Source organism: Bacillus rossius, chromosome 10 (assembly GCF_032445375.1).
Source record: "Bacillus rossius redtenbacheri isolate Brsri chromosome 10, Brsri_v3, whole genome shotgun sequence".
NCBI classification, from domain to species: domain Eukaryota; kingdom Metazoa; phylum Arthropoda; class Insecta; order Phasmatodea; family Bacillidae; genus Bacillus; species Bacillus rossius.
The window spans coordinates 30,789,116-30,801,745 of NC_086337.1; the positions used below are offsets into that span (position 1 = coordinate 30,789,116).

General features: G+C 33.8%; 2 protein-coding genes across 2 annotated transcripts in view; one reads left to right on the forward strand and one right to left on the reverse strand.

Moving 5' to 3' along the window:
• LOC134535901 (dihydrolipoyllysine-residue succinyltransferase component of 2-oxoglutarate dehydrogenase complex, mitochondrial) overlaps nucleotides 1-3,396 on the reverse strand; it is a 90,605-nt gene extending 87,209 nt beyond the window's left edge. Inside the window, exon 1 of the mRNA XM_063375272.1 lies at nucleotides 3,242-3,396. Within this exon, the coding sequence (XP_063231342.1) occupies nucleotides 3,242-3,331 (90 nt within the window). The 5' untranslated portion in view covers nucleotides 3,332-3,396. The remainder of the gene's footprint in view (nucleotides 1-3,241) is intronic.
• Nucleotides 3,397-5,876: 2,480 nt separating this feature from the next.
• Nucleotides 5,877-7,249, forward strand: LOC134535902 (probable methyltransferase-like protein 15 homolog). The gene has a single exon (XM_063375273.1). The coding sequence runs from the start codon at nucleotides 6,019-6,021 to the stop codon at nucleotides 7,123-7,125; it is 1,107 nt and encodes a 368-aa protein (XP_063231343.1). The 5' UTR covers nucleotides 5,877-6,018; the 3' UTR covers nucleotides 7,126-7,249.
• Nucleotides 7,250-12,630: the final 5,381 nt, after the last annotated feature.

The window sequence follows — 12,630 nt, forward strand, 5'->3', positions numbered from 1 at the left end:
TTTAAAAAGTTTTGCAATAACAGTTATGTGAATTTGTGAGTGGATATTGCATATTTATTTTAAATATTTCATCGAAAATAATTGTACTACAGATATTTTTTTTCGTCTTAGTTAATTTCTGTGTAAGTAATGGTAAGCTTTAATAGTACAGTGAAAGGCTTTTAATCTGGCATCTTCATGACGAAGACCATGGCGAATTAGCCATTTGGCTGGATTATCAAACATCAATATACTTTTATAAGGAATACCAAAGAAAAATTAATATGTAGAACAATTGTATAAGAAACAAGTGGGAATAAGCTGCTCTAGAAAAATAAAAAAATACAAATGACATTTCGTCTTTAAAAAATTATTATGAAACGGTACCTGTGAAATTTTAACCCACTAGAAAACTTAACACACTGGTCTGACGAACCGATAAATTCTGAGCAAACTAAAATTGCCGGTAGCACAGCATGTGTTGTGTAATTTTCTGCAAAGGGAATGTTTTTAGTACATAGTGGTACTTTTTTAAGAGGCTAGGTGTTTGCACTTTTCGGTGGTCCTAAATAAATTGAATGGTTGGTTGTATATTTGAGTAACATAAATATTATGTAAAAATATTCATTAAAACAGATTTTTACAAATATCTATTTTTTTTTCTCAGGAGTTACGTTTTCAACACGTCTAGGTGATCCTAACTAAAATGAAAGGTTGGTTGAGTTAGGTCAGCTACTTCTAAAATAGGCCTTTTCTAAAATCATGAAAATGTACTAATTCTCACAAAGATAACGGTAAATATTTACTTGGGCGGTATTTCCGAAAAAAAATGTTAAAAATCCGAAAATACTTTTATTTAATGCTTTTCAACTTCCTCTTTTCATTAAAAGCGGCGGAGATTAGAAATTCCAAATACTTTAGGAGATATCGAATTTTTAAATTTCTTCATTATGTAGTTGAGCGGTATTTGCAAAAAAAAATATGTTAAAAATCCGAAAATACCTTTATTATATGCTCTTCAACTTCCTCTTTTCATTAAAAGCGGCGGAGATTAGAAATTCCAAATACTTTAGGAGATATTGAATTTTTAAATTTCAGCACAAAACCAGCGCATTCCTGTGGCGTGCGTGCACCATTGTTTCTTGTTTACGTACGAGTATCTATTTTTTTTTATTGGATAATGATGTCACGTGATTGTTCGTGATAGGCCAGAATTCAAATGAACTAATACGTGATTATTTAGTTCAATTATTGTTTAAAACTGTGTTTAATTACCGCCTCCAACTTAGGTGAGTTTTTAACGTTTCTAATTTTAAAGTCTTATTTGTTATTTTGATATTGTTGCGCAAGTAATAAGTAACAAAAAAATTTACGTGAGTTGTTACTGTACATCCTTTGTTACGGGTTTGTTAGGTAAGGTCAGTTACATTATAAATAATTTAAAACTAAAGAATAATTAAAATTAATTCACATTATTTTTAATATTACCTTAGTTTGAAAGTATTTATAATGTAACTGACCTGACCTAATCGACCATTTTAGTTTACTGTTCACCCTCTGTCCGGGTTTGTTTGGTCAGGTCAGTTACATTATAAATATTTCATAACTAAACAGCCATTAAAATTAATTCACAAAATAATTTTTAATGTCGGCTTAGTTTGAAAGTATTAATAATGTAACTGACCTGACCTAATCAACCATTTTATTAATTACGCATTCACGATTCACGTATTCACGAACACACGGAAAAATAACAAAAATGGCGCCGCTCGAATGGTTCCACAGGTCTTGTATTGCAAAATTAAAAAATTCGATATCTCCTAAAGTATTTGGAATTTCTTATCTCCGCCGCTTTTAATGAAAAGAGGAAGTTGAAGAGCATATGATAAAGGTATTTTCGGATTTTTAACATTTGTTTTGCAAATACCGCTCAACTACATATGATGAAATTTAAAAATTCGATATCTCCTAAAGTATTTGGAATTTCTTACCTCCGCCACTTTTAATGAAAAGGACGTTGAAGAGCATAAAATAAAGGTATTTTCGGATTTTTAACATTTTTTTTCGGAAATACCGCCCAAGTAAATATTTACCAAAAAATTTAAATGGTATGAAATTACATTAGGGCACCAAGAGTAAATATACCTTCAGTCTTGTATTCCCTACTAGAAACAGTATGACTGAGTTATACTTTTACATCTTAGGAAGTTTAAATCATAGTAAAAATATACAATTAAATTATATAAATTGACAACAAGGTGGGATTGAATACAGAATTAGATACTGTAGGTAATATATGAATGATTATGTTCCATACTAAGTCTATAGTAAATATGATAGGCTACTTGAAAGTTAGCTAAACAAGTGTGTGAATGTTCCATGCCTATAATCTCCATATTCCCATGCTATTCCCATAAGGATGCAGGGATGGTAATGATGTCAGAGCCTCCATATTGATGAAATCAATTGTATTATGGCATCGCAACGTATACATAACCCAATAGATGATCAAGAAAATATATCAGCAATACTATTTGAGTTAAATAGTTAATGATAAAATTCCATCCCTAGGGACTAAAACAAATGAAAACTATTTGTAAAAACAATAAAATGTTTTAAGAAATTATTTATACATACCTACATTCATTCATACATCCCTTACATTCATTCTAGAAAGTAAATAATTACCCATTCAAATGCAACTTAGACAACAAGCATAGGTTATTTGTACTCATGGCAAGCTGGAAATATTTACTCAAATACCTTTACTACAACCAAAAATGAATCTGAGTTAATATAACCAAACTAATACAATGATCTGCCACAAAATATCAAGACAATTAACTTTAAATAAAATTAGAAAATTGGCTAAAAAGTATCAGTGGCAGCTGTATGTATATAGATTAATATATAGCGCTATATATGTCTCATTTCTTGAAAACCTTTCCACATAAATGAAACACAGATAACTGGTCATTCTCTAAAATACCTCTAATGTATAATGAATAAATATATATGTTAAATGTGTAATATGTTTTTCACTCCCTTTTAGGCTTAAGTGCAATGTTTCTGGTTAATTAATAAATAAAAAATTTACCAAAATAGATGCACATTTTTTTAACAATGTATGTTATTTTTTCCACCCGCACCACAGGCTGATCCCAGGGATACGACCTATTACTAGAGAAATAAAACGTGTCTAGTTCACTGGCACGATCTATGAATAACTTATGTTACTTCAACAAAACGTAAATTCAAGTACCTGTGAAACTTCGCCGTCAAGAATTTTGAGAGTTATTTTTAAGACGGTCTTTGGTAGATTCCGCGAAGAAACGTTCAACATACCAGCCATTTCAGCAGAATCTTTCTCTGCCACCACCTCTCGGCAAACACAACATTCGGAAAAGAATCAGAAACTAGATAATAAGTGCCAACACCAAAACTTTACATCCCATTCCGTCAAAATTATGCTCTCCATTCAATATTATTACATGATTTCACCCAGGATAAATCAGTCCAAAACAACATTAGTTGTTTAATAATGTCAATCGTTTTGAAAAACATTCGTATAAAGATTTAAAAATTAAATTTGTGGTAAATTTCTAAAATAGTTTTGGTTGGTGTTCAAGTAATAAACATGGGCGCATCGTGTGCGATTTTGGCATCTTGACGTTATAGTTATTTATATACGGTAATGTAATTGTTGATTTATGGCTAAACATTACAGACGTTTCATTAACCTATTGGAAAATTGGCCATTAGATGCCTCAAAAAAAGGAAGGTAAATATTGTTCTTCGTGAAAAACATAACCCCAATTTGGTCAATAGGTAGTAAAACTACCACCTTAATTAAAACGATTTTCACTTAATTTTTGCAAAATTTGTTATAACCTTTAACATAAAAAAATTAATAAATAATAGTCAGTCATGGGGACTGTCAACAGAAGTGAAAACTTAAAAATTTGTTTTTAAATGTGTAATATGACATCATTTCTACGTCAAATGTAAGTAAGAAAATGATTTTGGTATTATATCAGTACGATGTCACCATGATATCATTTATCCTTACATCATTTTTTAGTCACAACAGATGTCAGTGGTATGTAAAAATTACGTAAAAATTCATTACCTAGCTATGACTTAGAGGGGATTTAACATTAACATGCATGCTGCTGTTAGTGGAAAATCTCTGAGCAATCTTTCATTCAGCAAGGTATTCAAGTAACTGTAAATGTCAATATGTAAAAATTCTTTGTTTTACCATACAGGTCTAAACTTCTTCCGTTTCTGCGCAGTTGAAAATCAAAATAGTTTTCTGATGACACCAAATTAAAATTGTTTAGCCAATTTGCATTAAAATATAAAGGGAAAGCCTATTTTAAAAAAAAGTTAGAAAACATAGTACTAATATTCTACACAATAAACTCGATAAGAAATCATAGATAGGTTTAAACACAGTTATATCAAAATATTTTTAATTAGAGCTCTGTTGGTATGAATTACAATTTGATAGTCATGTGTTCACCACTGAGAATATATGATAAAAGTATTATTTATAAAAAAGTTAAATGTGCATAATGTAAACAAGGGAATAGTTCCAAAATAATAACTATTTGTAAATGTAAAAAATAATTTTTGCTGTAATTCATCTTTGAGTATACTATCTGAATTAAACATTTAACCCTGTCTGAATTATATTGCAGGGTTTAACAAAGCTTTGCCATTTTTGTGCCAAATTTTAATTTTTCATATCCAATTGAAAAAAATATAATGATAATAAATCAAATACTATACCTAAATTACAAAAAAATTTCTTCATAACTTTTATCAGTTTCAATACAGATGATTCACTGTCAGTTGGTGGTATGGATTGTGAAAAAAGTGTTAGTTTATCATCATGAAACACAATACATACAAACCCAACAGTTACTAAACAAAACCACATCCAGGCATTTGTTTATGCCAATTCTGAGGCTAATGGAAGTTATAATACATAAACATGTTTTTTTTTATAATAAGGTGTGGTATGTGAATTTTTGATAACATTGTGATAGTGAATAAATTATACACCCACACACTAAATCCCTGTTGAGAAGTTTCTCTAGATACTTAGAAATTTAGATTTATTTATAAACTGGGAAATTTTTATTGGATTGTTAAAGTTATATGTATTTAAATATGTCCAATGTTAAATATTTAAACTTATTGCAGAGAAACTTTTCTTAAGTGGTATTTTCTTAAGATGGTTTTATTGGAGTTAAATTTTTTTATACTATGTACGTAGTGTTTGTTATATAGACCGGTTCAGTCTGAAGAAATTAGTAGCTAGAATTATTTTCAAGCATGAATCACTGTATGAATGGTTTTTTTTTTTTTTTTTTTCATAATGATTGATTGCCTCTTTATCTCCTACATGCAGGGGCGTAGCCAGGGGGGGGTTTTAGGGGTTCAAACCCCCCCCTTAGCATCAAATCATTAATTAATTTCTTATTAATCACTCAAACATATTTCATATTAAAAACTAATAAAACTTTTACCATTACAATATTTAAATTGAAGTACCGAAAACTGCTAAAATAGCACTATTTTACACCTTAAAATCCAAATTTTCTCGGGGGAGGACCCCCGGACCCCACGCTTTAATACGGGGGGGGGGGGGGGGGGGGGGGCATACTTCTTAACACCCCCCATACACAAATCCTGGCTACGCCACTGCCTACATGTAAAACTAACTTGAGATGAATTTCAATATTTTATTTCTAGGGACTTGGGAGAGCATCTTCGTGAACAAGTGAAAGTAGCATTCAGTGCCGGCGAGGTGTCCCGGACAGATGATGTGGAGTGTGAGAAGATTTATTTGAGCCTGAAGAGACTAGCAGACAACTACCATGGTCGACGGTACCAGAGATCGTCATGTTCCTCGGCAACGGGTCTGACGGCGGAGCAGTGCGGTACTATAGTGTCCACGGAGTTCCTGAAAGCGTTGGAAGAGGAGGAGAAGGGGTTTTTTAAAAGAATGTTCCCTGGTAACAAATAGTAATGGCAGCTGTCTTGAAGCATTTGCACCGTAGCTGTAGAACTTGGTATCGGAACGTATGCTGTAGGTTATCGACCGTACCAGCAGTGCACCCTACAACCTCGGATAAAGAGCTTCACGTTCCCGTCATGGCTAAAGAGGTCATTGAAAGCCTCCAGCCAGAATCTGGACAGGTTTTGATTGATATGACTTTTGGTGCAGGAGGTCATAGTCTGAAACTTTTGCAGTCTGCCCCTAACATCACTCTCATCACGCTAGATAGGGATCCAGTAGCTCACGACATTGCCCAAAACCTCGCAAGAGGTTTTCCAGGTCAAGTAGTGCCCCTGCTTGGGAAGTTCAGTGAGGTTCCAGAACTGCTCTCGGCTCACGGAATCGAACAAAATTGTGTCGATGGGATCCTGTTTGACTTGGGTTGTTCCTCCATGCAGTTTGACGTGGCGGAAAGGGGCTTTTCGATCAGCAAGAACGGACCCCTCGACATGCGCATGGACGGTGCTCGCGGTGGAGACGTGCCCACGGCTGCGGACGTGCTGGCCCAGGCAGACGAAGAGGACCTGGCGAGGATATTCAAAGTGTACGGCGAGGAGAAGAAAGCTAAGAAAATAGCGCGTGCAGTCATAGAGGCCAGGTACACTTTCAAGAAGCTGGAAACCACGTCGGAGCTCTCCGAGTTGGTGGCAGCCGTGTGCGGAGGAGACCACAGGCTAGACAAGCTCCAGCGACACTCGCACGCCGCGACTAAAACTTTCCAAGCACTCAGAATATTCGTCAACAACGAAGTGAATGAACTTAACTATGCTATGATAATAGCCCAGGCTTATCTCAAACCTCTGGGTAGGTTGGTTACTTTGACGTTTCATTCGCTGGAAGATCGCATAGTCAAGAGACACTTGTCAGGAAATGTCAGTGAGAATGCTGTAAACCCTCTTCCACTCAGATACTCAAACCCCTCTTTATGTCATGACCAAGAGACTGTCAGCTGCTTGTTTGAATCATGCTGGCAACCTGTGCATAAACACGTTCTCACTCCAAGTGACGATGAAGTAGAGGCCAACCCACGGAGTCGTTCGGCTAAACTGCGAGCTGCCATAAAAATGAAGGTCTAGTAAATCTATATGTGAGGTAACCATAAAATCATCTCTATTGGAGCAACTATTGTGATGCTGTTTGTTCACGGTTGTTAAGTAAGTTTTAGTTTAACTTGGTAGTCAATAAAATAACTTTTAAAAATAATTAATTTTCTTTAGTATGTGTTTGTGTGACAATTATTATTTCATATTAAACATGGTAAAAATGATATTATTTCTGCACATAAATATGCAGGCCTAAATCATTGCTTCTTTTAATACTGGACTTACAGAAAACATTATGTTTTCATTACATTTCTAAAATGATTAGCTTTCATTATTTTGTATTTGGCCTTATGTCCCTACAGTAAATGCAAAACTTTAAAATTTTTGCTTTAGTATTTTTTTTTTTAATATTTCATTTATATGTATAATACTAAAGCTATTTCCACAGAGAAAAAATAATAAATGAAAAAATTTAAAGGTCTGTAACATTTTTTTTGTTAGTATCAGGATAAGTTGCTTTACTTACATGTTGTTGGTTGATACAAACACACAATCTTTGTGTTTGGAATACTTGCTGAGATGTTATTTTTACATTTTAATAGCCTAACTGGCCTTACACTTAACCATAAGTGCCTCGAATATGCCCCAAATGGTTGGGAAGTTTATTGCAATACTGGGTCTAACACTTGAAGTGAAATAGTTCTTTGGCAAGAACTGAAAAGCATTAGCTTAGAGTAAGCATCATCAATCAACATTGATGTTTGGTAATTATTGTCATCACTTTGAACTTTTTTGCTATTTGTGTTGAATAAATCCAATAAGAAAACCATGTATTTTTTAAACTTAAATAGGAATACGTTATAAAAATTATTATATTTAGGTATGTCTTATCTTCCCTATAAACTACCGTTCAAGATATATATGTAGGTATAAAATTTGTGTACTAATTATAATCAGGTCAGCTATGCCATTTGCTACCTTCATTTTACTTGTAGCAAAAACTTTGGCTTTTTGTGATTTTCTAACTTTTTTTGTGTGTGTTAGATCTGTTAGATCTGATTACACTTTGGAGATTCTTTCATGTGCAGTTACATCACTTCCACATCTTCAGTTTTAACGTATTTAGTTCCACATACAGAAGCTAATAATCTAAAGCATTATGTCTTCTGTTTTCATTTAGGTTGTACTTACCTGTTTATAATAAAGTTAGTCCCATTAGGAGAGTCTGTCAATCGGTGGTGGATCCAAGGGGTGGCATGAGGGTTTCAAGCTACTCCCTTCTGATCACAACTTTCTAAATAAAATTAAGTTTTGTATGACAAGGCCCCTCCCCCTTTTTCACTAAGCTCTGGGTCTGCTACTGCTGTGTATTTCTTTTTCATCCCTTGTGCTGTGGCATTTCAAGAAAAACACACACAACCACGATAAGTTTCAGCTATAACATACCTCGGCACTTGAAAAAAAATGTCAGGAAGAGGCTGAAAGAGCAATTTATTGCTAAGCTAACAAACACATGCAGTAACTCCTATTTTATTAACACTTGGTGTGGGTCTAAGTGATTTAAAGACCAGTGTGTTTTTTTGAGATGCCATTAAATTAACACCATTAACTCAAAGCTACATGACATGAGCCTTCAGTAGTCCCTTTCTCAAAGAATAACATAATTTAGCAAATCAGAGTGAATGTCAAAAATGATTAGCAGAATAGCTTTCTGCCAAACACAGTGCATTGTACCTATATCAGATCAATGCTCTTTTCTTAGAACTTATGGTTATTTGCTATTAATTATCTATCTTTTCTATCAAATTTGGTAATCTTAAAAAAAAATTTAAAAATGTTGGAGACACTGTAAGTTTTCCATTAAAATTCATTTCGTAATACTGTAGCCAAAAATTTGAGGAAAGAAAATTGAAAAGAATGGGAGAAATGATTCCTCTCTTTTCCAAATGTGCCTGCCAGGGAAAGGAGGGTAATGCACCCACACGCGTAATTATAAGGGTGTGTTTAAAGGGTTGTAGAGAATCTGAGATTAAAACTCATAAAATTCTAACAGTAATGACACCTAGTCAATGACATGAATTTTTTTTTCATTGTGATGTCCGTATGCATGATAAAATGCCACTGGCCGTTGAAATAAACGCATATTTAAAACAATGTTTTGGGATCACATTGAAAAGTTATCTTTGACAGAAAATGTGTGCAATAATGACAGGAGATCCGAGACCACAAGCATTGCTGAAAATCTTTTGGAAATTGGAAATAGTACCTAGCCCCTGGATCCACACTGGTAAACTTATTTTAAAAGAAGAATTGTGTAACATGGTAGAAACAGAAAAAAGTGTATCTGCTTATAGAAATAAACTACCTGAATAAAGAATGGTTGTGTTGTGAGTGAGCAATTCTAGCTACAAAGAATGATGGAAGAACAACGAATAAATGAGCAGATACAGAACATAATACTGAGCGAAGAAAAAATATATAAACCGATAGACACGATGTTGGATCAAGATGAAAGTGTGAACTTTTCAGCAGAATTTAAAATACATTATATCCGTCCGGTATGCAGTTTCATGTATTGAAGCTTAAATTTGGATCGCCAGTTATACTATTAGGAAATCTTGACTCGCTGAAATTATGTAGTGGCATAAGAGTATGCAGTAAAATGGCTAATCAACAATAGTATTGAGGCAGTAATCCTAACCAGCAAAGAAAAACCAAGATCACTTTTCATGTAAAGAACTCCATTTATCACAAATGATCTGTTGTATTTGTTTCAGTTGATTACAATTTCTAATGAGATTAACATACAGTGTGACAATAAGGTGCAGGGTCAAACGTTCCACTTTTGCGGAGTTAATTTGAAAGAATTTTGTTTCTCGCATAATCAGCTCTGTGTTGCTTCTTCATACGTTGAACAAGCAGAAAATCTATTTGTGCATTCACCACACAAGACATCAAATGTGGTGCATAAGAATGTATTTTGATGAAGTTTAATAGTATGAAAGATATTTTGTGAACACCAAAAAATAAATAGTCTTTCAACGTGCATTTGATATATGAGGTATAGAAAAAAACTGCACAGCTGTACCAAAAATAAACCTAGCAAAACAGGTTGCCCTCGATGTAAAAAAATTAATTAATAAATAAATGTATTATTATTAAAGTTACACTACTTAGGCATGCTGGAGGTGAAATTTTAGTAAGCAATGGAATGCTCACTCACCATGGACTGAAGATTAAGATTAATGTCTACGTAAGATTTAAAAAAAACACACATCCTACATTTGCACTCCTTAAAAATTAATTTTGGTTCTTCTGTACGTAATTCTGCATACTTCACAAAAATTACTTTCTACACCTAACTTTGAAAATGGAGTAACAAATAGCACTTTACTATATAAGATATCTAAAAAATTTAAAAAACTTTAAAAATAATTTTTTTTTGGTACTTCTTGATATTATTTTGTATATTTGACAATCAAAATAAGACGGAAATTACTGTCTACTTCTGAGTTTGAAAAATTCTCCCCCATTCTCCTCCAGTAATAGTTTTAAAATACTGAAATAAAACTCTACATTTTGTATTTGAATTACTCCCTCTGTGTAGTCTGAGTTAATACAGGGAGACCTACTTGTGCTGTAAAAAAAATTTTTTCTTGAAAAGTTATGTTATTAAACTAATTGTGATAACTTTTGTACCTATTAATTTTAAATAGTTAAATGCCTTATATCAAAAAGAAGTATAATTTTTAATGTAAGTACATAGGTATAGGTACACACATTTTTTATCATCATTATTATTTTGAACAATTTGGAAGACCTTATTTAACTGGAAGGTATTCATGACTGAGTCTGGAACCCTCTCTTCCTTGATTTAAAATAAAAAAAAAACAAGCGAAGACAAAAACAAAGATTTAAAAAATATACAGAAACTTCCTTACTACGGTTACAGAGATTATTGCTTCAAAGTAATCCATATTTAATACCGTACCTGTTTGCACACATGTTACTGTAAGCATGTCTTTCATACAAACTTGACATGTGTGTGTCATTTATCTAATAACATAATTATGTATGTATTTAATGAAATAATCAAAAAAATGTTCTTGAAAACAAAGTATTAAAAACAAATATATAAAAACATAAAATTTTATTTAATTTTCTGAGGCCAAATCATTACTTTCATTCCTTTGTGTTAACTTTGAAGTTCTCAAAGTTTACTTACTATTCCCTGAGATTTTAGTGTTTTCTTTGAAAATTCAATTATAACGAACAATTACTGATACAAATTATATAATTGGAACCTCTTCTTCACATAATCCTGCTCTCGCAGAGTGTTAGCCAGAATGTGGTGAAGGAGGGGGTCCGATTTAACCATTATATCATTTTTTTCATTTTTTATGTGTAAGTTTTCTTTATAATTAAATTTTAAAATAAAATTAACTGTCACATTAAAATCCCAGTTAATAGTAGACTTGTAGAACTCCAACGTTAAGATACAGAAATTTAAACAAATTATTTGGCTTCAGAAAAGAAGTGATGTTTTTTATTCAATTGTATTAATATTATTAACCACATGAAGCACTCGTGTCAAGTTTGTGCGAATGAAATGCTTTACAAAAACAGGTGTGGCAATTGGAATTAAACATCAAGTACTTTGAAACATAATTCCTGCTGCTTTTGTGTGTGTGAGACAAGTTGGTCTACAATGAGGATAATGTAATTATTGTAGCTCACTAAGGATACAAATATAATCCTTCCAAAAATAATGTATATTTGTAACCTCGTGTAGCTAGGTTGGTGTAATTTTATCATCCTGTCATAATTTTTTCTTCTTCCTATTTTTAAATCCTGTAAGGGAGGGGTCCGGACCCCACAGACCTCCAGCCTGGATACGTCCATGTGCCCCTTAGTTTGGAAGCCTGTACCGCCACTGCAGTGGCCGCTGTCATCGTGTTGGGGCGAAAGGGGGTGGAGGATGTTTTCCCACACTCCCGGGTAACGGTCGCCCCGACAGTGAAAGTGAAGTGACGCGGTGGAAAGTCTGCGGGTGCGCGGGCGGACGCGGGCTCGGGTCGCGTCGCGTCGCTGGCGCGTCTCTTGTCCCGGTGTGGGTTCTATCAGGTGGGACCTTTCTGATACCACCCGTGCTGCTGAGGTGCTACCCCTTTATTGCCGACACTTGGGGCCCGTTCTACAAGGGAAGCCTAAGATGTACATCAAGTTCTGTCCCTGCCCGAACACGCCCGAATATTCCACCTTAGACCAACCTCGGGTTTATTTATATATATATTTATATTTCTCTGTTTATTTTAATGTAGCTATACTAACCTAACCAACCGTAACCTAACCGAGCACTTTTAATATTTGAATTCATTTTTTCCTGCGCAAAAATAAAACAAATCCCGAGGTTGGCCGAAGGTGAATATTCGGGCAGGGACAGAGCTTGATGTACCTACATCTTAGGTTTCCCGTTCAACAATGGCACGTTAACTGAGACGGATCTCCCGGAAAAGAGTTTCTACAATGATCACGGAG

What these genes read in the sequence shown, in the direction of transcription:
- LOC134535902 (XM_063375273.1), top strand. Translation starts at nt 6,019, where the DNA reads ATGGCAGCTGTCTTGAAGCATTTGCACCGTAGCTGTAGAACTTGGTAT.